At 43.9% G+C, this 27,708-nt stretch overlaps 1 protein-coding gene across 1 annotated transcript; it reads left to right on the plus strand.

The window, feature by feature from the left end:
* Positions 1 to 6,486: 6,486 nt before the first annotated feature.
* Positions 6,487 to 23,903, plus strand: cdh12a (cadherin 12a). The gene is made up of 12 exons (XM_084706644.1): positions 6,487 to 6,750; positions 10,553 to 10,734; positions 10,901 to 11,013; positions 12,385 to 12,504; positions 13,378 to 13,545; positions 14,180 to 14,367; positions 17,157 to 17,410; positions 18,456 to 18,592; positions 19,407 to 19,528; positions 19,796 to 19,910; positions 21,406 to 21,657; positions 23,081 to 23,903. Exons 1-12 carry the CDS (start codon positions 6,487 to 6,489, stop codon positions 23,629 to 23,631), a joined length of 2,466 nt encoding a protein of 821 aa, XP_084562770.1. The 3' UTR covers positions 23,632 to 23,903.
* The last annotated feature ends 3,805 nt before the right edge of the window (positions 23,904 to 27,708 follow it).

Raw genomic sequence — 27,708 nt, forward strand, 5'->3', positions numbered from 1 at the left:
AAGACCTCCACACCATCTGGTCTGCTCACACACACCAGTCAGGTTTAACACACACAAACTGGACATGCACAAAACTATTCACACACACACACGAGCACAGGCACCAAATTGCATTTCCCGAACCCCTATGATCCGATTTTGCACTTCAAAACAAACGAATGCGAGCTTGCTTTCTCGCATCGTGAAGGGAACACTTTTTTAACAACCAGTGGACGTGCAACATGAATGGTTCATGAAAAGGAAGTGTGTTTCCGTGGTTCAACCCCCAGGCAGCACTTCACAATACCAAGGGAAAGGCTCTATTGATCTGTTCTCAGAGCTGGAAGCAGTGGGAAGCCCACCCAGGTCAAGGGGAAGATGAAAAACATAGAATGAAGGTAGAGAACAAGAAGAATAGTGAACCTCCAAGGAAATAGAAGACGGAACACACAAGAGCATACACCACACACAAACACGGGTACACACATACACACGCACACACATGGACAAACACACACGATGCTGACTGACACACACAGACACACACAGACATGTAAACCCTCAAATACACTCTTTTGCTGTTTCTAAAGCCCAACAGTCAGAATTGGGGTTGTATTATAAAGTGTTGTGTTCTGTGCTGTGGTGGATTATCTCCGTCATGACCACCATGGCATCTGTCACAATAACGTGCAAATCTGTAACAGTTAGGGAACATAAGCAGTTTTTATTATTCAGTTGGGTACTAAGCATCTTTCCCAGAAGGTCAAATCCTTCAACGTAATTCTGGGGCCAATCAACATCGACCTGGGGCCAATCAACTCTGTTTATTGAGACACCTTTAGTAGACTCAAAGATACAGTAGTGTCAGCTTTAGATAGCGAGCAGGAAGAGGCCACTGATAAGTGCTGAGCCGGACTTAGACATTGTGTCTACTTGCCCTCATGATTGCCAATACACTGGACATATGGGGTGGTGGGGGGTGGGGGGAGGGGGGGTTGATTGAAAAAAAGAATGGCAATTAAAAAAGAAAGATAGAGAGTTGGTGCAAACTGACATACTGATAGATTAAAGAATATTTTCCACGCAGTAAACATCCTGTCTAATTTAACCGGACCACCTGTATCCTCTATATTTAAACCCTCATTCATAAAAAATGTGAATAAATGAATTGAAGAGATCTTTCAGGGGTGTGGGGGGGCAATGTGTCAGAACACTCTTATAACATCTCACACACACACACGCACACACACACACGCACACACACTCATCCCACCATGTGTTAGGAGGATTAAGTCTTGTCTCTGAGGGGGCACGCCATGCCATCTGTGCGTGTTTGATCAAGGACACACACACACAAATATACACATGCACACACTCACATACCTACACACAGGCACACGTTGAGAAGAAGATACAATAAAATGAAGACCAGTTCAGAGAAAAGGCAAACAGATAAAGCGTCTGACTTTAGCAGGATAGCGTGCTGGTGTTGTGGCTTAGCTACAGTACTGGGAGCTTTTAATTTGGTTTCTATGACGAAGATCCTGTAGCAGAATATTCCACTAATGCTTCAGATGGGTGTGGCGGAGGTGGGGGCGTGGGGGGGTGGGGGTGATTTTCCATCAGATATAATACATGAAACAGACCTTGATGAACATGATGAGAGACACTGTACCACTGGACATAGCTACAGTGTGCAAGACTGTTTGGGAAGAGGGTGTTTTATTCGGATCAGTGATATATAAAAGACAAATACCATGACATGACCGATAAACGACAACAATGATGTGCTAAATTGATTGTGCGTTTGTATTCATTTTCAGTGTCCAATCCTAGATATGGAACACACCAGATGGTTCCCCACACTGACACGGGACACGGGGCATGTCTGACATGTGACCTCACTCCTGAGACAAAAGGTTCACGGTGATAGAACTATATACTGTGGATGAAACCATTTGATCATCCTGGTCAAAACTCTCCAAAAAGTGGGCTGTCCGCTCTGTAGAAAAAGCAATAGTGAAAGAGGCAGAGTAGAAGAGAAGTAAGGAACATTCGTATTGCTAAATAGGTCAGCCTCGTAACGAAGGACATTCATCCATCAGAAGCTATCAAAAATGCAAGAGCCCGAACATTTTCTATTAGGAATTAGATGAAGTGCACACATGTGAGAGCTCCGCTAATCTATCATTCTCCCTAGGCTTCATACACTCTTCATAATGAGCCTGTGGCCTCCTATACTTAAAGAAACACACACACATTGAATTGCATGAACTTCAAAATAATTTAGGATTCACCAAAATTGTGTAACCTTTCCCTTTGACGACCAAAATAACCAGTCTGACTGCATTTTAGCAGCCAGTGGCTGCACTGGTTGCTTGTCGAGGATTGCAGAGTGTGTGTTACATTGGAGTGCATGTGTTGTGTTGTTTACGCGTGTGTGTTTGTATGCTCTGCCTTCAAGAGGACCTTGGGGGACTGTCTGACACCCACCTCCACTACGGTGCATCAGCATATGGGGGAGAGTTGGAGAGACATCAGAGAGCTGCACTCGCTTTAAAGACACTGCTGCGAGTAAGGCAGTCTACTGCTGCTGCTCCCTCTCTGTCTAAACTCTTGGAGGGAAAGAAGGGAAGAAAGAGGGAAAGCAGAGAGAAAGGTGGGGGCAGAGGGAGGGGGGCATAGAGCGAGAGAGTGCGCCAGCGAGAGAGAGCAGAGAGAGAGAGTCTGAATGAGAGATCTGCAGGGAGGAGGGAGAGAGAGATACAGAAGGGAGGAGGGAGGACTCATAGAGAGAGAGAGGGAGGGTAGGGAGTGACACTGAAGTGGGAGATAGTGGAAGCAGGAGAGAGGAAAGAGGAGAAAAGGAGAGAGAGAGAATGTGTTTACGGGCTGCAAGTGTGTTCTTTGCTCCGGGGGAAGCTGCATTGCTTTTGCCCTCATATGTTTAGATTAATCTGGTCATGACAACAACATCACCATCAGCTTTAGGCTGGGAGGATCAGTCCAGGTATGTGTTACTGTCCATTACTAATGCATGCTACTTTACTGTCTGTTAACACAGGGATGGATGTTGTTAATGTTGTTGAGTTAACTTGAGTAATATTCAATTACAATTCATTGTGATTTTGACTATGAGAAGATATTAATAGTCTGATGATTATGTATTTAATTAAAAAAAAAAGTATGATTTTAGTAAGGTTTTGTAAGGTTTTTACATTTGGCTACGTGAAAGTTGTTGAAATAGGGAATGAAATATGAGTGATCTAGGTGATGATGCGTCAATACCCAGCATGTCCTGTAATATCCGTCAACTATTCTCAGCCAAATGAAGTCGTCCATCGCATATGTAGTAGCCACACAAGATTAAAGGGTAATCTCATTGCTTTTGCCATGAGAACATGCGGTTTGGCAGACTGCTCTCCTACAACCAAAGTGAGATTAGATTGAAAGGGATGAAATGGGCTTGCATAAAGAAATAATAGACAGTGTGCTCACATACAGTCCTCCAGCTCCATGCTTTTATCTCCCTGTATAGAGCATCACAATCTGGCATCATTCTCCTATGGAAATATAATAACATAACACGTCCCTCGGACATGTGGGAAAGATGTGTTTCATATGATAAGAGGCAGTTTAATCCATGCGCAAAGTTTATTCTCAACATATGGCGTGAGTGATTGCTGTACATATATTATCTACCAGTTCAGTACCGGACCAATGTCTTGTCCGTAGTCTTACCTGCCTCATACAGTGATCTACAGGGCTAATAATATGATTAAGATCAAGTGGATCCAGATGGTAGATTTTGATTCCAGGTCAGTTTGGGACTCGGGGAGAGGAGAGGTGACTCACTGCAAGTGTTAGCCATGTGGATGATTTGTTTTATCCACATTGGAGAGCTTGGGAATTACTTTAACACACTGTGTCAGCATAGTCCGAAAAAGCTGGAGATATACTTGGATATACTTTAGATGTCAGATAGATGTTAGATGGTTGAGAAATATTTTTGCACTGGAGATCTCCTCACCATCTGCCTTAGCTGGGACACAGAGTGTTCTACATCACAGGAAGATTGATGACCACAGTGTTTTAAGGGATTTGTGCCTGTTTATACAGACTGTTTGTGAGTGGATCGACATGGTTGAATGTGCTGTGTGCTTGAATGTCAGTGCATGTATTTTACCTAAAGATAAACACTGTGCATTGTTTTACAGTAAGACAAGGCAATTTCCCCCTGGACAGTCAATCATGTTAGAAACATTTAGCAAAATAAAATTAAAAACATTATGTAAGGCAATAAATGTTATATACCTTTTTCAGATCATAAATAGTAATAAAATAATATCAAAGAGAAATGTTGCCTTGACCATGTCAACAAGGGTACACTTTTATCTCTTGGTAGGGCTACACTTAAATATAACATTTTCTTATCATTTTCTTCTAAAATGTTTTCTCAATCAAAGTTCTGCTTCCTTGGTCAAAACTCACAGTGACATTGTGGGAGACTTTAAGGGTGATTTTCTAGGATTAGAAGTGGTTGACAAATCACATGTTTATGCAAGATAAAGTGGTGAGCAGGAGAGTGAACACTTAATTTCCATATTTTGTCAGACATCTTTCACATACAGTATGCATGCACACACATGCATATACACAAACAAGTACACGCACACAATTTGCTTTTCTTTGACACACAATGCATCCTTTTGAAAATCATTGAAACACCTGCAAACGCTTTCTTAGTTTAAACACTTGTATCTGTTTCACAGATTTCCATCTTGAATTTTCATTTCAAGGTTTCCATCTTGAAAAATGTTGAACAGTTGGCAGTTACCATCAGCCCCCTCCTATGAAGTCAGACACCTTGCACATTAGCATGTGCAGCAGCAGAGACAGATATATATTTCTATATCTGCCTAAAAATAGAGAAAGAAAAACTAATTGGGTTATCCAACGTCGATATGGGTCGAACTCCCATGCCAGTCAATGGGCCACATGGTACTGCTGTCTGTTGCCTTGAGCTTGGGTGGCACTGTAGAGGGCAACAAGGTTGCCAGCTAGCCCTCAGAGAACACAGACATGGATGCACAATAACCCTTCAACCCCAGAATGTGCCCTAATCCCATCACAGCAAAGCTGTATCAGTACACCGCGCACTCAGACCCAGGGGCGATGCAGACACAAGACAAACAGAACAGCGCACAAGTGTCTGGGAGTGTTTGTGTGTGTCCATAGGCGTATGTAAACCTGATGCTAAAAATAAACATGTTGGTAGAAGCAGATTTGGTGTGTGTGTGTGTGTGGGGCGGGGGGGGGGGGGTAGAAGTAAAGACGGATGATGGGATGAGGGGCACTGGGGCTGGATGAGTGGCTGTACACATTCATCATCCGTCTCTTCCCTGAACAGATGGAACCTGTGGGCCAGTAACCCGTGGTCTCCCACAGGGCAACACAGACAACACTTTGTGGCTTACGATGGGTAGTTAGAACCAAATGACTGCCATGTGTACCTCTCTAATTTAGACAGCTTACTTGGTTCTGTTACCATTCTACAGTGCTAGTTTCGTGCCCAAAATCAAACTTCACTTTAAATCACTTCCTAAATCTTTAGGTATCTGTTATATTCATGAAGTCCTGATCTTCCCTGTGATTCGGACTCTGCAGCTTCACTAATAAATGAGCCTGTGCTGTGGTTACCTTCCACCCCAAGGCGTGGTGAGCTCCTGGAGGCCTGGAGAAGCACGTCCCCCTCGTCTCCCCTCCTCAGAACCGTGCTCTGTGAAATCCTCCCTGTGAGCCGCTGTCAAGGATGACTGGACAGACATAGGAAGTGCATTATGAGCTCGATTTGAACTTTGAAATCTGGAGGGTATGGATGTGGAAAGGGGGACTTTTGGTGCTCCGGAAAGATTGTGAAACTTGAAAATCCAATGATTACACAACTTCTCTCACAGGACAAAAAGGCAGTAAATTGTGCCGTGTGATTTTTGTAAAGTGGTTGAACTCGTTAGTGTATTTTTGTAAAATAGACATAACTAAATAGCTGTGTACTGTAATAGTAACTCTATTGTTCCAACTATCCATCAGGTGAAGGAAGGGGGAGGAGATGAGTGACTGAGAAAAGTCATCCAGTCCAGATCTTCATCCAGTCTCCTGCCTCAGAACCAACCTTTCCATACCTGCCCAGCTGTTCAGATCATACAGGCTTTTTGGAGCTACAACCAACTATCTTTTTGGGATCTTCAGCAAACCGGATCTTCTATCTACAACTCAAGACCTCTTTCATCTCACTGGGAGTTCCCAGATATCTGGGATACCCCCTGATGAGGGCTGTTCAACAGAATAAACACAGGATCTTACAGGACGAGCCTCATCCCTCTGGGAGCTGCTTGTTCCCATTGAAAGACTGATCTGAGATCAGCTCCCGCGGTCGAAACATTCAGGGTTCTCCTGGAGTTCACTACAAACCCATCCATCCAACCTCTGTACAGACCCTCCTCCCCAATGCTCACGAGGATCAGCCTGCTGCTGCTCTTCTGCTTTCTCCTCGACCAGGGAGTCCTGCCCGCCTTCCAGTCCCAGAGAATGGGCAGGGACCATCTGGGGCAGACAGCACTCAGACACAGAGGAGGAGCTGGACTTAGAGGGAGGGCAGGATGGAGGATGCATAAGGGCTTGGGGGTTCAGAGGGTGAAGAGAGGATGGGTGTGGAACCAGTTCTTTGTCCTGGAGGAATACATGGGCTCTGAACCACAGTACATTGGCAAGGTAAGATGTTCTGCAGAGCTTCCGTGCGATTTAACATGACATAGCTTTAGAATGTCTGGAAGATGTACTGTAGAAGGGGCCAAAAGGCAAAGTTAGCAGAGGGGATGGATTGATCCAAGAGCCATGCAATTACAATTTTACAGTCAGAAAAGGTGCAGTGTAAACCGACATCTACAGACCATTCTTGGGTTAGGTACTAAAGGAGTATGCATAAAAGATGTGAAGAATAAAATGCATGAAATGGTGAGGAAAAATTCTTCAAAAAATGAAAACAACCTTTCTTTGACTTTTTCCTCAGTCTATTGAACACAGCTTAGGTTCAGAGGTTACCCCGAGGAGGACTTCAAAGGCTTTCTGCTTTGTATAAAGCCTCTATCCGCTGTATCAAGAATGAATTGGCGTTTTCAGTAATGAATTAATCATTGAAAGAAGGCAATTGCAGTGATTGTGGCATCTAATGTTATTGTCTGCTGCAGAATGACTTCCGACAGGGCAATGAAACAGACATTCTACACCTGACGCAACACTTTGCTTTGTATCATTCTTTCTGATTCACTGCATCCCCACGGAGAGAGATGAGGAGAAAGTGTCAGAAAGCTTACTGTAAAATCAGGATTCACCAGGTCTCCTGTGAGAGAGGCTGGCTCTCTGCGTGACCGTTTCCCTGATGGTGCCAAGTTAATCACTGGTTGTGAGCCATACTCATGGCAGATGTCAGCCGTTGGCTGAGAGATGAGGGCCACTCACCTCCCATACACACATTGACAGATACTTTGGCTGGGCAATGCTAATACCCTGTGATTCCGAGAGAGTGAGAGAGAGGCAAGAGAGAGAGAGAGAGAGAGAGAGAGAGAGAGAGAGAGAGAGAGAGAGAGAGAGAGAGAGAGAGAGAGAGAGAGAGAGAGAGAGAAAATAGGAAAAAATAAAGAAAAAGATACAAAAGAGAGAAGAAGGAGAAAAAGAGGAGACATTTTTTTAAGAGGAGAGGTGCCAGGATGGAACCTTGCCCATAGAGTAGCTACTGATTAATCTGCTGTTACTAATGCAGGGAGTGTGAAGGATCAGGCCTTGATTATCACTTGGTGGATGGTGGGGGGTGGAGGTTTGGAAAAGCTAACACAGAGAGAAATCTGGCAGCAAGGACTGTGACCTTAGGTCATGGAATCCCTCTCAGAGCGAACTGACTGTTAGCTTGCAAGCTTATATGTTATCATGGTTCCAACCTTGGTGCAGTCAACTTCTATTCATTACTAATACTGCTTACTGATAAACTAAAAACTTATCTTTGGAATGAAATTAAAACCATAGAAAAACTGTAAGATTTGGGGCTTTATAAAATGTTGGCATAGTTCAGCAGGGGAGACTAAATGTGATGAAAATCTTTACCAAAAGGTATGATACCATCGAATCTTAAAGTGACTAAATCCATGAAACATTAAGGGACAGCAGAGAACAGAACAAAAGCCCAATATCCCAGTGAATTGGATCAGACTTCTTTCAAGCCAACTGCATTTTCTCTTCCATGACCTTGCACACTTTAACAACAACATTTGGAGAAGAAATATTCACTGCACCATGACTCAATAGCCACACATGAATGCTCTATTTGGCTTGCACCATGAAATATTAATTTTGAAATGTACTGTCTGAAGACCCAGATGGACAGCTGTGAAAGTAACACAGCAACAATTTAACTCTGCTTACCACCACAAGAAAAGTAATTCAGCATCAATAGGGAGTTTCCATGCCCATTAATAGTCAGTACAATTCTCCAGTCAACCACTGTCTCTACCACATTCTGGATTCACACAAACAATAATTGTCCAGCCTGTAATTTCCAGCCTATAATTAATGATGTGCACTTTGAAAGGATAGACTGCAAAGACAATAGGCCAGGGTAGTGGAATGTTGCAAAGTATGACTCAATTTTGCAGAAGAATTGAAGCCCAGCCCATCATATCTGGCTCTAAGTCAGGAAGGAGAGAGTGAACTTTAACATTGTCTCTGCACACCGTCCACTGTGAATGTTGCAATAATGCATCACCTACTGTACCTGTCGTCATTTGTTTTAATCAGGTCCAGAAGAAAGCACACTTTTCATGCCCTTTAGAGAGAATGGATCATCATGCTAGCCCCATTAGCTATGTCTATGACCTTTACAGACACATCGGTGTGTCTGGGGGGGGCTAGTCTGCATGACAGAATGCCAGAATTATTTCACTTATTCCCCCAAATGCTGGACAGTTCTCAGGTCATAAGTAATATTTGAGTTGCACACTCTCTTTTCTCTCACTCTTTCACATACACATAAACACACACACAAACACACACACACACACACACACATAAAGTATGCAAATAGACACCGTTGACTAAATCCTATTGTCAAATGGTTAACGTGAGGTGAATGACCTGGCAAACAATCTCAGGCGCAATATAAGATGTCATACAGTATATTTCCCTATCCGATTAAATTAAATCACATTTTCTTCACTGGCATTTTACTGTAGACAAATAAACCATTAATCTCCTAAAAGGGTTTTTATGGTATCAGTCTCTATGATGTTATCTGTGCTGTGGCTGGTTTATGTTGTGGTTAATGGATTACCAGGAAGTTAATACCTGACCCCTGCCACCCATCCTAAGTAATGAATCTCTTCATGTGATAGGCCACAGCGAGCTGATGTCATTTCCTTCTTACAGTAATTAACTGTGTGGTACAGGGCCCTCTGGGGTCAAATGTGTTTCTCGTGACTCTGGAAAAGAGTTTTGATTCGAAAAATATAATCCGTGAACAACAGTGTCACAATAAAATTCCAACCCATAATAGCATGCTAACACAAACTTTTTGGTATTAATTTTTTCATTTAATAATTATTTATATTTTTCCAAAATACAACTGAATCTGTTTTGCAGGCTTCCACGTATCAGGGGTTATGTACAGGGAAATCAAATGATGTAATTAAACTCTAAATCTCTGTACAGCTCAGTAGAAGCTTCATGACCTCAGTCAGATTATGTTTATGTTACGGTAAATTCTGCTAAAAGAGTATTAATCACAGAGAATCTACCGAAATAGACGTGGAACAGTGGAATGGAAGAGTGGCATCTATAAGTTGAATAAACTATTAACAAGCAAAGCATGCTCAATTTAGTGCATGACGTACATATTTATTTTTTATTACTAGTCTGTGTATCCTTACATAACTAAGATTGACAAATGCTGCCCCGACACAAAGCTGTAAAGCTTTGTTATATTGCATAACAGTGACAGAACAAACTGCCTACATATTATCATTCAAATGTTTACTGTGTGATTTGCCTCCACTACATTACTAAACTTCCTAATAGTAATTTGACAATGTTATTGTTTTTATCCAGTGCCTGTGCCAAACTAAAAACAAAACTCTTACATATGTTTTGTATTTGCTGTATTATGAAACGCTCATGTTTGTCAGTCCATTTCCCATGTTAATTGGGAATATAGCATTACTGTAAGTTGAGACATGCGCCACATAAAAAGGCTTATTTTGAACCTTCGATGCATGGGTTCAAAGGTAAGAGCTGCTTCAAAGCTGCCTTTCAGTTTTTTCCTAAATACTTCATAGGACTGGTCATGATGTATGTACAGTACAAACTGATCATACAGTTGACACATTTGGTCAATTGCACTTAAATGAATAAGTATGTCATGTTTTCTACACTAACCAACCAAATCAGTCAATACTGGTCAATCCATGCACTTGTGACACATGGTTGTCTTGACTGACCCCCTCTTGACCAACCCTGCGTTCCTCCTCAGCTCCACACGGACCTGGACAGGGGGGACAGTGAGGTGAAGTACACCCTGTCAGGAGAGGGAGCTGGCTCCATCTTCACCATAGACCAGACCACAGGAGACATCCACGCTCTGGTGGGTCTGGACCGGGAGGAGAAGTCCTACTACACTCTCCGAGCCCAGGCTGTGGACCTGCTCTCTGGCAGGTCAGAACACAATCTGGATAGCCAGAACTCACAAACCATGCAGGACAGCTTCTCCGAAAAGCCCTTTGTGTGTGTTTTTTGGAATGCAAATGAATTTATTGATAAATTCATGGTTGGCTGAGAAAACAAGATATGACAGTTTGATTAATCGTTTAATTAATTGCAGACCATTGGAGCCGGAGTCAGAGTTTATCATTAAGGTCCAGGACATAAACGACAGTGAGCCCCGGTTCCTTGAGGGCCCCTATACAGCCAACGTCCCTGAGATGTCTCCTGCAGGTAAAACATTCAATAAAACACCAATAGAATGACTTTACCCTGGAGGTGGGACAGGTACCAGTATACCGTCACTATACCCTGGAGGTGAGACAGGTACCAGTATACCTTCACTGTACCCTGGAGGTCATAGTGTGGGTTGTGGTTCAATAAAACCGTGGGTGGACCGAATGAGCTCTGAAAACCTATTTTCCAAACAGGTTTCCTGAGGTTAATAATCTCAGGATGTGAGAGCAGAACAAACAGTTTCTTCCAGATATCGATCACACCTTCTCAGTTTGCCAGCTGGCCACATGATCAAGTCTTGCAGCATGTCCTGATATTCTGAATGTCAGGATATGCCAGTTGGGATGCTCTTCAGCACAGTACACGTGTAGTGGTTGCTCTTCAGCACAGTACACGTGTAGTGGTTGCTCTTCAGCACAGTACACGTGTAGTGGTTGCTCTTCAGCACAGTAGACGTGTAGTGGTTGCTCTTCAGCACAGTACACGTGTAGTGGTTGCTCTTCAGCACAGTACACGTGTAGTGGTTGCTCTTCAGCACAGTACACGTGTAGTGGTTGCTCTTCAGCACAGTACACGTGTAGTGGTTGCTCTTCAGCACAGTAGACGTGTAGTGGTTGCTCTTCAGCACAGTAGACGTGTAGTGGTTGCTCTTCAGCACAGTAGACGTGTAGTGGTTGCTCTTCAGCACAGTAGACGTGTAGTGGTTGCTCTTCAGCACAGTAGACGTGTAGTGGTTGCTCTTCAGCACAGTACACGTGTAGTGGTTGCTCTTCAGCACAGTACACGTGTAGTGGTTGCTCTTCAGCACAGTACACGTGTAGTGGTTGCTCTTCAGCACAGTAGACGTGTAGTGGTTGCTCTTCAGCACAGTACACGTGTAGTGGTTGCTCTTCAGCACAGTACACGTGTAGTGGTTGCTCTTCAGCACAGTAGACGTGTAGTGGTTGCTCTTCAGCACAGTACACGTGTAGTGGTTGCTCTTCAGCACAGTACACGTGTAGTGGTTGCTCTTCAGCACAGTACACGTGTAGTGGTTGCTCTTCAGCACAGTACTGGTTTTTGACGTGTATTTTGGGCAATCTCAGCCCACCGGGCCATCTGCCGGTTGATTACTTGCTGTTTATTTAACAGTTAGGTCTGAACTCTCTAATCTCTTAATACTCCTCCAGGACACAGAATGGACGAAAAGACTTCTGTCTTTGTTTTTCACACAATGTGAAATCACACAATGATGTAAATGTAGGGGAGCTATTGTGATTCAGGCATTTATGTACACATTTATGTACAAATACTTTTTAACTTAATTACTTCAGTTTTCAATGCTCCAAATAGTTTAACTGTTATGTTTGCTGTGTATGTATTTTGCAGGGACTTATGTAACCCAGGTGACAGCCACAGATGCAGATGACCCCACCTATGGGAACAGCGCTAAGATAGTCTACAGCATCCTGCAGGGACAGCCTTACTTCTCTGTGGACTCAAAAACGGGTACGTTTACTCCAATCTCACCGGAACATCCTCAAGTTAAACAATGCATACATCCCCAAACACCATCAAAGGCAATGCAATGTTGTTGTTATTTATAAACTGAAGAAAGTCCTAAGTGAAAATGTGTCTGAGATTTTTGGGGGGGTCAGTAAGTGATTGGTTGCAGTGTTTACCAAATAGTTTGAAAGCTTGTCTTTCTCCCATCCTTGCCACTGGCAATGTATGAGCTGCCAGTATCTTGCAGACTCAGTCCTGATCAAACGCTATCCGCACAGGGAGAGGCAACATGGGGCCTGATTAGTCTTTAGCTCCAAGTCAAAGGTCTTCCTTTTATGACATCTTACACAGATGTGTAATGCGGGGCTTAATGAATTCAGGGATCTGAACGCACCTATCCTTCTATCCCCTGGAGCAACATCAAAGAGAAAACATTCTCTACTAAAGTCACCACTCATCGTTTTTCTATCTTTTCTTTCTTCTTCTCCACCCTCTCTCTCTCTCTCGCTCGCTCTCACACTTTCTCTAATCACCACCCACTATATCGCTCTCCCTCTCTCTCTCTGTTTTTCATTCTCTCTCTGTGCACTTATTCTAATCCCCATTCCCCCCCCCTCTCTCTCTCTCTCTCTCTCTCTCTCTCTCTCTCTCTCTCTCTCTGTGTCTCTCTCTCTCTCTCTCTCTCTCTCTCTCTCTCTCTCCCTGTCTCTCTCTCTCCCTCTCTCTCTCTGTCTCTCTCTCTCTCTCTCTCTCTCTCTCTCTGTCTCTCTCAAACTTTCTCTCAACATCAATTCTCTCCCTCCCTCCCTCTCCTCTCCTCCCCACCCCCTCCTTCCCTCTACCTCCTCCTCCTCCTCCTCCCTGCCTCTCCTCCAGGAGTGATCAGGACAGCCCTGCCCAACATGGACAGGGAGGTGAGGGAGGTGTACCAGGTGCTGCTTCAGGCTAAGGACATGGGTGGTCAGCTCGGGGGTCTGGCTGGGACCACCACCATCAACATCACCCTCAGCGACGTCAATGACAACCCACCCAGGTTTTCCAAAAGTGTGACACGTTCCCCTTAAACTTCTACTGTACTATTACCATTATTACTGCTTATGAGAGGGGGGATGTGGCTAAATTACAGTAACCAGACAAGAGAATTGGTGTTATCAATTATTTTTTTGTCTTTGATTACATACTGTTTTACTGTAACGTCATACTGTTACACAAGTGGTTGTTTTTTTGTACATACTTTGCCCAGTGGAGAATATCAATTCAGAGTCTTATTCTAGTCCAGGTGTTTGCTCAATCTGCAGTCAAAACCAGTTCCCTGTGTGAATCCTCTGGTGTTTTTGATAAAAGTGTTTTTACAAAAGTGCATGGGGACATCTTTGATCTCTGCCTCATAACTGTTAATGGATTGTTTCTGTGGAGGAGAGTGAAGTAGAGTGAGCCTTGATCTAACAGTTGTCTTTTCAAATCGTCTATAATGAGGTTCCACATATTTCAAGGAAAACCAATATCAAATATTACCAGTATGGAGAAAATTATAATTGGATTCCAAGGGGTGCACCATTACAGTAAAGAGACAGTACACTTTGAAATCCGAGTTGGTGTTTGTCAGATGTTTAAAACCTTATAGAAAAAGAAAAAAACTGCCAATAAGCCCAATCTTTTTTGTTTCACATTGCTCCAGGTATTTTTCACCTGCGCATCCCAGAGTCCTCCACCGTGGGGTCAGCAGTGGGGCAGATCCGAGCTCATGACCTGGACACAGGAAGGAACGCCATGGTGGAATACTCTATTGTGCCTGGAGACGAGGGGAACATGTTTGACATCACATCCAACGGACACAGTCAGGAAGGGATCATAGTCCTCAAGAAGGTAGGTATCCATGACTTAACTGTGCATAGGAAAAAGGAACAAAACTGCTGGAAACCTTCTGTTCACTTTTGTCCTATGTTTGTATACACACACTCAGAGTATAATTTGGCAGTGGGTTGTTTGGAAAACTCTGTAACTCAGATGTTTATCAAAGGAGAGAAAATTGAAAGTACTTATGTTGAATCACTGCAGCAAGCAAGGTTGCACATCAGTCCTCCATAGCCACTAATTATTCCAAAACACACCAACATGAACAGAAAGAAGTTTTCAAAATAACTTTCTCAGGACACTTCTGGGTGCCTTTTCGGCTTTGTTTCTTTATTTCATGTTATTCAATTTTTAAGAATAAAGTGTCCAGTTTCCTTTTTTAAATGTACACAAAATGGATAAAAGAAAGAGTCTGACGCGGTCGGAAAACTGAGTGTAAGAAATGATATGAAAGATAGATATCTGTTACAAGATGGTCCTCAGAAGTGCTCTCCAAAGGTCCCCCTTTAAACGCTTCTGTTCTTGTCGCGGCACACAGTCCCACTAAATGTCTCGCTGAAAGCTTGCAAAACTACTGTGAGTGCACTTTGTAGAAGATTGATACTTTTTATAGAAGAGGAGAGATGCGCAAAAAAATATTGTGAGGAATGGAATTGAGACATACAACAAAGGTTCCAAGTAAACTGTTTTGACTGGCCTCTATGAATATAAATAACTGTATTTACTTTAGATTCGGTTTTTCAGTTTTATGCAAAGCACAAAAACATACAATACATTGTCTGTCAAGATGCATCCATTAAGCATCTATTGTTTCGTGTAAAACGCACGCACTTAGACCCCTATCACATAATTGAAGTCTCAATTTCAGTTACTGTTAGATATGATTTTTTTTCCATTGTTTTCTCCTCTTAAGGTACTGTATCTCAAAGGTGATTATCTGAAGCCCTAGATAAGCATGTTGGACTATAGCTGTCATATGTCCATATGCCTTTAATCTCTCCTCACTGTGCTGAAGTCAGCATCATGGGGAGGAATCCTCTAAATGTTTCAAGCTTTTCCTGACGCAGAACAATTAGTGAACATATGTGTATGTGTCATAAACTGTGAGGCATCTTAACAGATTTTCAGGAAAACCAGGTGGTATCCATAGACAATATGGACATTTACACACGCATGCACTCATAAACTGTGCACACACACACACACACACACACACACACACATACACATATACAGAGCTTTATCCATGCCAAACCAATCCATCAGTAAAGGTACGCCTTTGGCTCCAGGGCTGACAATGTGATCGAAATGAACCACGGCCGAAACTGGAGATTGAACAAAGAAAGGGGCTTTTTATTACATAGAAAACAGCCACAAGCTCAGGCCAGAGTTGAGGTGAGATAAATACACATGGTCTTCCCACAGTGGCACAGGGAGGTGTTCTGCACTGTACTGTACAGTAACCTACAGTGCCACTGTTTGTGATAAGAGGATTCGAGAGAGTAATGGGTTCAGGAGATAATTGGCTCCGTCAAAATAAAAGATTAGAGTCAATTGATAGGTTATCCATCTATGGATTTAGGAGGGACACTTCAATGAAGGAGTATAGGATTATATATAGAGTAGTAGTAGGGATTGCTTTTTGTCAATGGGAGATTGTTAGTTATGTGTTTTAAAGGAGTGTCTAAGTCAAATGGTGCACCTTTCTTTCACAGTCCCATGATTTTTACGATGCAACATATGCGCGTTGGAAAAATGTGGCTGCCAATGTCATTCTATAAAACACAGTTTAGGGCCCCAGAGTGGGATGTATATCACTCATACATAAGTATTGTATGCTTTACATTCCTAACCAGACTCAAGTATCTGATCGTGCAGTGTGTCAGTGTGTGTGTATGCTTGCTTGAGAGAGAAGACAGAGTGTGTGTGTGTGTGTGTGTGTGTGTGTGTGTGTGTGTGTGTGTGTGTGTGTGTGTGTGTGTGTGTGTGTGTGTGTGTGTGTGTGTGTGTGTGTGTGTGTGTGTGTGTGTGTGTGTATGTCCTGGTGCTGACAGTGTGAACTGCTCTGCTGTCAACATTACACATTTACCGGCTGTGCTCATGTCAGTTTACCACAAAGTACACAGTCAAGTTGGATGGCAGAGAAAATGAACTGAACACATTGGAAATCTAAACAAACACACCGTAAAAGTCTTAAACTACTCAAATGACAGACCTGAAGACCTGGGAACGTGTACAGTACAAAACCCTATGATTCACATGGATGGCATATTTTGGAGATATGGTGTATAATCCAACTGTAACCACTACAGTTAATCCATCTGTTTTCCATATACAGCATGTATCCCTCTCTGTTCATTTCTCTCTCAAAAAAAAGATCTTGCACACATGCACACTCACATGCAGGCACAGATATTTTAGACGCATGCATGCACACACACACACACACCAACACACACACCAACACACACACACCAACACACACACACACCAACTGACTTCCGAGAGATCTGATTAGATGTGATAGGAAGTGATGTGTTTGTCTTGTAATTATCTGACAGTAATCCAACCTGTGGCTGACCTCTGTCAGTTGGTTCTCCATTGTTCACTCGTCCTCTCATTTTCCCCTTGTTTTCTCCATTTCGTATTCTCTCTCTCTCTCTCTCTCTCTCTCTCTCTCTCTCTCTCTCTCTCTCTCTCTCTCTCTCTCTCTCTCTCTCTCTCTCTCTCTCTCTCTCTCTCTCTCTCTCTCTCTCTCCATCTCTCTCTCTCTCTCTATTTCTCTTCCATATCACATTAAGACTCTTGACTATGAGGTGAAGAAGTCCTACACCTTCAAGGTGGAGGGATCTAATGACCACCTGGACCCTCGCTACCTCCACCTCGGCCCCTTCAAAGACACCGCCACGGTGAAGGTTACCGTGCTGGACGTAGACGAGCCCCCTGTGTTCACCAAGACCTCCTACAGCATAGACGTGTACGAGGACACGCCCCCGGAGACCATCATTGGCTCGGTGACCGCCCAGGATCTGGACGCCAGTAGTAGCGCCGTGAGGTAAGAACATTAAGAACATTCTGTCTTGTGGTCTTGTGTTGCTCTTCCTGACTTTCTCACTCGCTGTTCGTTAAATGTCTAAATACTTGAGCTTTTATAATGTCTGGTAGCTTATGTAAGCCTACATATTTTTTTAAAAATTTATGTATGTTAATTATATATCACACAGTCTGTATGGAGAGGTAAAAGGTCATACTTGATTTAATGTGCAGTATACAGTCAACTGCCAATAATGGAATTAAAGTCCACTGTACACCGTAGCAGGGTTTAAAGTATCAAACAATAGTCCAACTACTTCAGCATAACTTGGCTGTCTGGAAAGCCTCTAAACCCTGCTGTCCACATGCATCAGCACCTCGTAGTCACTGAAATGGAAAACCAGTTTGACCGCCCATGACTTGGTGATTCTAACCACCACAGGCACACTTCCTTTTCCTTTTCAGAGGAACCTTGTGCTATCTTTAGTTCAATGTTTGTCTTGAAACAATGTTGGAATGTGCACTCTGTTGATGCTGTCTAATGTTATCCCCTGTCACAGAAACACTTTGTGCTGCAGACCGCAAGTGTTGTTGCTCAGTTTTCTTTGTGTGTCTGTGAATATTTGATGGCTGCTGGCTCCTTAAGAAGCTAGTTTTAAATCACCTTGCTTTAAAAGCATGGCTGTCTCTGGTATGAGCTGATGAATATTTTAGACTGGAGACTTTGTTATTGTTCTTTGGGGGTATGAAATCTTGTGTAAAACACTGTAGAATAAACCCCGAGCATGGTTATATTTGAGAGTGAACACCTTTTCAATTAACGAAAGTAAAAAGAAAACGTTCATGGTTGATGTAGCCTTTAAATGTTTCATAAAAGGGATGCACTGTGAGTTGGTAAGCACATCCATTAAACATCAAGAACGCTCTAACAGGTTCCTACAAGGCTTACAACGCAATCTGGTATCCACCATGTCAAAATATAGCATACTGTACATCATATTGCATAAATGTGTTTTTTTTGTGACATCCACTGTGTCTAATAGACAATGTATGCTGTGTCCCTACAGGTACTCCATTGAGTGGCAGCGAGATTCTGACAGTAGCTTTGACATTGACACTGTGGAGGGAACCATCTTTACCACTGACCTACTGGACAGAGAGAGTGTCACCCAGCACAACATAACTGTGGTGGCCACTAAAGTTAGTAAGTATGACGAAAGAGAAGTCTCATTTCTGTCATGTCCAGAAAATGTTGCCTATGCTCATCTGTCAGGGCCAGTTCTTTACTAGTTGGCGCCATCTAGTGGATTTATCTGACTCTTGCATTTTTGCATCTATTTCATCCTCAAAAGTGGCATAACTATATTGCCTACATTTAGGATTTATTAAACACTGCTTCTCCAATAGCTATGTACAGAAGCATGTAATTTGAATGCTTATAAAACTAAATCTGCACGACTACAGTATATTTCCAACAATCGGTATATCCATTTCTAGTTCGTAGGGCGAGTAATAATATCTCATCTGAACGACTGAATTATACTGTTGAAAATAACAGCATATTCACCCATGCAAATACTTTGTTGAAATCACGTTTCCTTGACAAACCATATTGATACTTCCTCTCCTGGGGCGTCCTATCAGTTAAAGATGCACCAGGTCATATCAAATTAATAAAAAAATGAGAAACAACGGCCCCGATTCTTGTCTGAACTTCCCTAATATTCTCTCCTACTGTAAATTACGATGTTATAGCTTACATCAGTTAAGTGTATTGATTTACCAGCATAGATGGTTACCAGCATAGATGGTTACCAGCATAGATGGTTACCAGCATAGATGGTTACCAGCATAGATGGTTACTGGCATAGAGGCTTGGACCTTTCCTGTCGTGTGTGCAGCAGTGTTGGAGTGTGTCCTTTAGTGTGGTACCGTGTGTGCTGGCTGCTGTCCTTTAGTGTGGTACCGTGTGTGCTGGCTGCTGTCCTTTAGTGTGGTACTGTGTGTGCTTTCTGCAGACAACCCTCTCTTGACCACCAAGGTGACGGTCACTGTCAATGTGCTGGATGTCAACGAGTTCCCTCCTGAATTGGCCATACCCTTCGACACCTTTGTCTGTGAAAACACCCAAGTAGGGCAGGCAAGTGCTGTTCCACTGCACAGTAGCTGCAGAGGGTCTGTGTGTACGAATGCCTGTGACAAAGAAAACCAGAGAGAATTAAAAAAATATATATATATATATATATATATATATATATATAAAGAGAAAGAGAGCGATGTATTAAATGATTGGAGTGAGTTGAATAAAGTGATTGAAATGAGTGAAAGAGTGACTGACTGATGGATTGATCAATCAAGGCTGTTGAAGCCTCTCTGAGTGTCCCTGTCTTGTCCACGGGTGCTGTAGGTGATCCAGATCATCAAGGCCATGGACAAAGACCTGCCTCCGGTTGGACAGAGGTTCTTTTTCAAGTCCCTTCGAGAGACGAGGAACAGGAACTTCACAATTCGAGATTTCGGAAGTAAGACATGTCGATAGAGTGGTAGAGAGGAGAGGGGAGACAAAGATGAGTTACAAGATGAGTTAGAGACCGGAGTTAGAGCTGTCAAATGGGGAGTGACATAAAGACATACAGTTAGAATGGCAGATATGGAAAGAAAATTTCAAATGAAAAGACATGGGTGGTATATTGTTGACGGATTTCTCCTTATAGGGTATTTGCATGCAGTGACACATCTGGGCGTCAACAGTATTGTCAATGACTGCAATGTGAAGTACAATTCAAGACAATGCAAACTAAGCTGCTAATGTTTCACAACCAGCTAGCTACGGCCAGCGCATTCAAAAGCCCTATGCAGATAGCTTAGTCTATAATTCTGTGTTGTGACTCACTTGGCATAGCTCTAGCCTCCAAAAATATCTACAGTACAGTGACAATGAATTGTTCTCAGTGAACACACATTGTGCCTATCCAGTATTTTTCTCCATGGGCCTGTATTCTACAGTCTACGTGTCCCTGCGCCTATAATACAAAGATGTTATCTCTACCTCTGCTACCTCTCTCTCTCTCGCTGCTGTTGCTGTTTCCGTCCCTGATCTGCCTCTGTTGCTACCTCTCTTCGTCTGCTGCCTCTACCTACGTGTTTGCTTCCTACCTTCATCTCTGCCCCTATCTCTCGCTCCGCCACATCGGTTTTTACCTCTGCAACTGCACCATGTTCCTCTGTCTGTCTGTACCGTACCCCTCCTCTGCTTCTGCCTCAGTTACCTCCACCTCCCCATGTGCTCCCTCTGCCTCGGTTACCTCCACCTCCCTATCTGCTCCCTCTGCCTCTGCCTCGGTTACCTCCACCTCCCTATCTGCGCCCTCTGCCTCTGCCTCGGTTACCTCCACCTCCCTATCTGCTCCCTCTGCCTCTGCCTCGGTTACTTCCACCTTCCTATCTGCTCCCTCTGCTCCTTCCATAATAAAAATAAAAAAAAAACCCTGCTACCTCTGTTTCTGCCTTTCAGCAGGTTAGCTTTAACGTCAGATCTGATTCACAGAGACAGGGCCGCGCTTAGCCGGCAGGATAGCAGGCTCAAGGTGCTCTAATGGCCTTGAGCTTGTCAGGGCAGATCTCTGTCCAGCCCGGCAGACACATCCAACCCAGTATGACAGACAGGCAGCCTGCGCTCCCTGGAGGAGGGAGGGAGATGGATGCAGACACAGACACCCTATAGGGCGGAATCCATGTGTGTCTCAGCCTAGCTCTCCACTGCTGCACACTGCACAGGACATCCTCTCTGCACTGTTGCTATTGCGCAGACTGCCATATTCCATCGAGTTAGTGCCCAACATCTGCCCCTGCTGGTTTGAGCTTGTTTTAAAAAGCCATTTTGGGGAGAGACGTGTCAGGGATGAGATCCCTTAACAACGATGCACGCTGAGAAAGTCATTTTCCTACATATAAAGTGTCATGTGCACCATTAAAACCCCCACGTTTCACATTCACCTCCGCCGTTTTGTCTCCCAGACAACACGGCAGGCGTGGTGACGCGCCGCGCGGGCTTCCAGAGGCGCGTCCAGACCGTGCACCACCTCCCGGTGGTGGTGGAGGACAGCGGCTACCCCGCCCAGAGCAGCACGGCCACCCTGACCATCCGCGTGTGCGCCTGCGAGCCTGACGGCTCCCTCCTCTCCTGCACGGCCGAGGCCGTCTTCCTGCCCGTGGGGCTGAGCACGGGGGCGGTGATGGCCGTCCTGCTCTGCATGGTCATACTGCTGGGTGAGTTCCACGGGTGGCCGGATGATTCCGGTCCTCCTGCCTGTGGGCTTCAGGACAGGGACACACTGAGGGACACGTTCCTGATTTCAATGATGGAATGCACTTTAGCTCAATGAATACATGAATATATGCGGGCACACCTGTTCTTACGTTATAACATGCCACAATATCTCGGAGATAGCCACAACTTCAAGAGGCAACATACAGTTTTCATACATCTGATACTGTATCAACTCAACAGTAGGTGGCACTCACAGTCCAAGTTACGTAAGACTTACCATTGAAGGCAATATGATATACAGTAAACAGCCCTCAAAACCCACAATGATCCTAGGTGCACGGTGGGAGGATTCCAGACTACTTATATTTCCACTTCCTTCCTTTTTTGCTAGAGTATAATCTTTCACAGTTGCATAACAGAGATTCTCAACTATCCGTCTGTTTGCTTGCCTGCCCTGTCTGTCTGTCTGTCTGTCTGTCTGCCTGTCTGTCACTTGGAGCTGAGAGGGAGATGAAAGCATGATGAAGCAGTCTTTCATCCTGCTGCCTGAGTACTGACTTAGTATAACAGACTGTGTGTTGGTGTGTGTGTGTGTGTGTGAGAGCGAGAGAGAAAGAAAGAAAGAGTAAGAGAAAGCCAGGGTGTGAGAGAGAGAGAGAGAGAGAGAGAGAGAGAGAGAGAGAGAGAGAGAGAGAGAGAGAAAGAGGAATAATAAATCAAAATGTTTGTGCTTTTGTGTTAGCATGCAGCTACTTCCTCTCTATGAGTGTTGACATGTTTGCGTATGTGTTTGTGAGTGAATTGATATTATTATAAGTGAGACCATAGCTGTCAGAGTTTGCATGCATGCATGTGTGTGTAAGTATGTGTGTGTGTGTGTGCGTGTGTGTGTCAGTATGTCTGTGTGTGTGTGTGTGTGTGTCAGTATGTGTGTGTGTGTCAGTATGTGTGTGTGCTTGGTGGGTGTCTGACACAATGTGAGAAGTGGATCAGCGCTAGCCCTCAGGCTAGGATAGTTTGAACATGCCTGCTGTGAAGGAGAGCGTCTGAAGAACAGAAGAGATAAGCTGAGGACTCCTAACACCCCTCTGTGTCTCCTGCTCTCCCTGGCGGCCTGGCACTGGCAGCCTGGCAGAGTGTCAGCCATGGGGAATACTTGACAGAGAATAGGATGGAATCGAGAGCATCGCTCTGTAACGACACTCGTAATTGACAGTCATCGTTAGTTAGGGAAGGTTCTAGGTAAAAGGCTGTTGTGGGACTGTGTTTCTTTGTGTGTTAACACGCCATCGGTAACATGACTATGTGTGTCTCTGTGTTACACTCTTTACAAGGCTGTGTTTGTCTGTGTGTTGCATTGGTAACAGCACTGTGCATGTTTATATGTTACACTGGTAACAGGACTGTGTTTTTTTGTTACAGTGATGGCAGTTCTCTATGGCAGCTTGAGGCAGCACAAGGAACGGGAGACTCTGATGTCATCAAAAGAGGACATCCGCGACAACGTGATCCACTACGACGACGAAGGGGGCGGGGAGGAGGACACGCACGCCTTTGACATGGGCACACTACGCAACACACACGTCGCCAAGGACAACGGCCTCCCGACCTTCTGTCGCCTTGACACCAGACCCGGAGGAGCAGACGAGGCCGAGGGTCCGAGTCACGGCAACAAGCTTGCCAACGGAGCCCCGCCCACTGGAAGCAACGGCAACGCCGACATGGTCAGGGACTACATCGAACAACGCCTCGAGCAGACACACCTGGGTTACTCTGCCCCGCCTTACGATTCGCTGGCCACGTACGCGTATGAGGGGGAGGGGTCAACAGCAGAGTCACTGAGTTCCATTGAGTCATTGGCGGCAGATGACGGAGATCTCTTCAAATCCCTGAATGACTTTGGGCCGTCTTTCAAAGATCTCGCTGGAATCCTGGACAGACTGGACCTTCACACTGAGCCGGAGCAGAGCTGAACAACCAGGAGTGTGTTTGTGTGTGGGAATGTGTAGATATACAATGTGTGTGTGCGCGTTTTTGTATGTGTGTGTAGATATACAGTGTGTGTGTGCGTGTGTGTGTGTGTAGATATACAGTGTGTGTGTGTGTGTGTGTGTGTCTTAAGGGGTGTCAGAAATGTCTTTCTCTGCGTTCTTACAGTTTTATAGACTTCTGCCGTCTATTTGTTTGTTTTTCAAACCTGAGTGATTCTGAGTCTCCTGTTGGAATTAAAGCAAGCCTTTAAGCAGCTTGTATGATGGTTCTGTGTTATTTGTTTGAAGTTAATCAAAGCTTCAAATAATGCCTTGGGAACTGTGCATATCCTCAAAAGTCAAAAGAGCCAGCATATGAATGCATTCTAATGGGAGGAATGTCAAACATAAAGAATCTTTCTTGCCATGCAGCTTCCCAACCAAATCCTTAAGTATTTTGTTAGAATTTAAAACTACAGGAAGCTACATGTTTTCCCCCTCCAGAACTGGCACTCAGAAGGAAATGTCAAATGAGTTTTAAATGCCATTGTCATCTTTTTCTTCATTTTTGGGCGGGTGTACAGTTTAGGCTTTCAGTAGACATAATGAACTGTACTATAAGGACCAGACTAAGTCTATTGTCTATTCTACCTCTGGAAGAGAAAGGTCAATTTGGCGTCCTTGTCTGTTCTATTGGTTCATGGATTAATTGACTGAATTGTGCACATATGCATGCCAAAGGACAGCTTCAACTGCTTCATACAGTATTCATTGTATGACTCAGGCTCTGTAGGCACAGCCTCTGAACTGCAACCAATCAACACCTTGATACTGTGTCGTGGAACTTTGGAATTGGAATTGGAAATTGTGGAAGTTAATTCATTGAATATCCAACTATAATGAGAGAGTAGAACTCAATGTCTGCCCTTAAAGAATCCTGTCTCCTTTCCTGATAATGTTGGTTGAACCAGGAAACTGGATTTGACCCCCTCTAATGTGCTTTTGCATGCAATGGCAGAACACAGTGCGACAATTAAAGTCCATTTTAACAGACGATTAAACAGTTCAACAGTATTTTGTTAATCCCGGGGACACGCCAAAATCAATCTCCCTACCTACATCCAATCAATGCCTCCTTGAACCTTCCAGACTTAGCTTGATAGAAAATTGATTTTTACTGCTAGTTTGCCCATACCTCACATGGGCTTGTGTGCCTGTGTGATGTTACACAGCGCTGGTGGTGGCGTCTGAAACCATTTCTTTCGACAACAAAAAAATCTTCCCAGTGCCCATGGCTCTAATTGGCGTGCAGTAATCCTGTGAGGAGCAAAGAAGCACTGGTACAGTGATGCAGCATGGGTGAGCTTCAGAATGAGAGAACGAGAGAAAAGTCAGTGATATCCTGGTTATTGATTGCCTGGTTAAATTGGAATCCACTCCCACAGTTTTCTGTCTGACCCAATTGATTGCGTTGGAGTAGAGTTGTGCAAGAGCAGAGAAGAGGCTGAATGTGTAAGTAAGTGTGTGTGTGCATGCGTGTGCGTGACGTGAGTGTTAGAAAGAAAGAGGTGGAGGGGGGAGAGGGATGGAGAGATATACAAAGAGAGACTGTAGCTATAGAGTGTGTGAGAGAGCAAAAGAGAGAGAGAGTGTGTGTGTAAGGGAGATGGCACGAGTGGAGTGCACCCTGTGTGTGTGTGTGTGCGTGTGTGTGTGTAAGAGAGAGAGAGAGAGAGAGAGAGAGAGAGAGAGCGAGGGAGAGAGAGAGAGAGAGAGCGAGGGAGAGAGAGAGAAAGATAGAGAGAGAGAGAGAGAGAGAGAGAGAGAGAGAGAGAGAGAGAGAGAGAGAGAGAGAGAGAGAGAGAGAGAGAGAGAGAGAGAGAGAGAGAGAGCGAGGGAGAGAGATGTAGGATCAGGCATGTGTTTTCATCTCCTCGACTCCCCTCCACCCCCGTGCTTCTGCTTTCTGTTTCTCAACAGCATCTGGGTTTTTTCTCCTTTTCATTCTTCCCATGTTGGACAGTTTTTCCCTCGGAGCTGTTTGCGACGGTGTTCTGATGGGTACATCGCACGCAGCTGGCTCTCTGGAGTGACTGGCGCCGAGGACTCACTTCTTCCTCTGACATCTGGGTTACCACGGCGCCCTGCCTCTCTCGGTCTCTCCCTCCGTCTCACACTCATTCAGTCAACTCCTCTGTCTCTACCTGCATCTCTGATTCGGTGTCTTTCGGAATCTGCCTCTGCCTCTATCTCCTGGGGGGGTGCCTTCACTTGAGCCATGAGCCTTTGAGCTGGAGCCCTGAGATTTGTCTGAATACATGCAGGTAGGTGGAATGCTGCTGTAAGAATACTTCTGAGATTTCTGGCTGAGAGACTGTGTTGTTTTCGACTGTTTGTTATTGTTTTCTGAAAGAGAAATATTCCAGTTTTTTTGACAGAGGCATATCCGGTAAGGGGAATATTAACCTCATTAGGGAAGGATTTGGTAAGATGTTTATAATGAGATCTTTGGAGTACAGTAACTGCGGTGATGTGGCTGAGATAATCCACTCAGCATAGAACAACTGAGCCAGTAAACATGTAGTAAAGATACCATCCAAACTGTTTGATTTAGAATTTTAGCATTGCTTGAATTGAAACAGAAAAAGCTACAAATGCTGCCTCTCTTAATTGCTGGCGGATGTGGAAGTGCAAGGAGAACACAACACTTGTGGTGTACAATATGTCCATTTTGCACACTATTTTACATTAGTGCAGTGCAGCACCAGTAGAGTATATGCTCATCTTTACGAAAGTTTCTAGTATGTAGACTAAGATAATTAAAAAGCAGCTCTGAGCTTGCAGGCCAGTGAGGTGAGGCAGACGGCTGATATCAAAAGAGAAGCTTGAAGGTAGGAACCAGATAGCTCACGTAATTCATCTTCCCTTTGCATGGCTGAGTAACTTGCAAATGAGCTTTGAAGCTGCTTACACTTTTATAATTGTGATGCGTGTGAGGTGTGAGCACGTATGTGAGGGTGTCAGCGTGCGCGTCAGCGTGTGAGCAAGCGTGAGTGTGTGCGTGCTTGAGTGCTTGAAAAAAATGTGCTATAATTTATTCTTGAGCATCAGGTAAACAGGCGTTAAAACAAAAACAACTTGCAGTCAGGGTTCGGCACTCGTCACAAGAGCAGCCCTATCTCCTTAGCTTGGTGGAGCAGGTTTGTTAGACTATGTATGTATTCATGCCTCACAGCAGGCAAGCTTCGCAGCCTAAATCTCCAAGTTGACATCTGATTAGTTAGCCTGGTCCCAGACAGTAGTGTGTTTCTACTCTTTTATCTCTGAGCAGTAATCATCTTGGTCTATTAGGCCATCTCGAATCTGTTTCTTTCCACATGGTCCTTACTTACCCATGCAGCCATTGTATCTGTTTTTGCTCAGGCTGTTTTAATTTACATCAGATTATCTCTACAGTAAAACAATGTCCTCTCACTATGTTATTTCATCCAGAGTAATAGTTTATATATATATATATATATATATATATATATATATATATATATATATATATATATATATATATATATATATATATATATATATATATAAATGGTACTGACTGTATGGGCTACTTGACTGCTCACGTGTAAAGCAATTGAAGTTCAATCTAATGATAAAATTAATGATTCATTGAGACAGCACAAATATCTGGAAGATTCTCACCCTTATGCTATCTATTGCGTGTATTTGGCAAGGACATGTATATTTTACATATCCTATCTCACTACGTCTGTGGTAGAAACTCTCTCTATATATATCCCAGCATGCCTCTCTTTTCTCTCTGCCTGTGTGGGTCTTTGCCAGTTCTACTAGCATTTTTCTGTCTCCCATGTTTTTTTGTCCTCTCTCACTCCTGCCTCTCTTGAGTATTTCAGGCAATTACATTGGCCGTGTGCTCAGCAGAAAGTTAGCGTGGCAGATGCTTACAGAAGCCTCGTCCAAACATCTCATCATGCGGCGGGAGCCAGCCACACCTATTCCTCATGATTCAGAGAGGGAAATCAGCGATGAAGGGCTTTTCTCGGCTGTCCCCTGTCA

This window comes from Hypomesus nipponensis, chromosome 10, assembly GCF_054491055.1.
Source record: "Hypomesus nipponensis isolate SF chromosome 10, ASM5449105v1, whole genome shotgun sequence".
NCBI classification, from domain to species: domain Eukaryota; kingdom Metazoa; phylum Chordata; class Actinopteri; order Osmeriformes; family Osmeridae; genus Hypomesus; species Hypomesus nipponensis.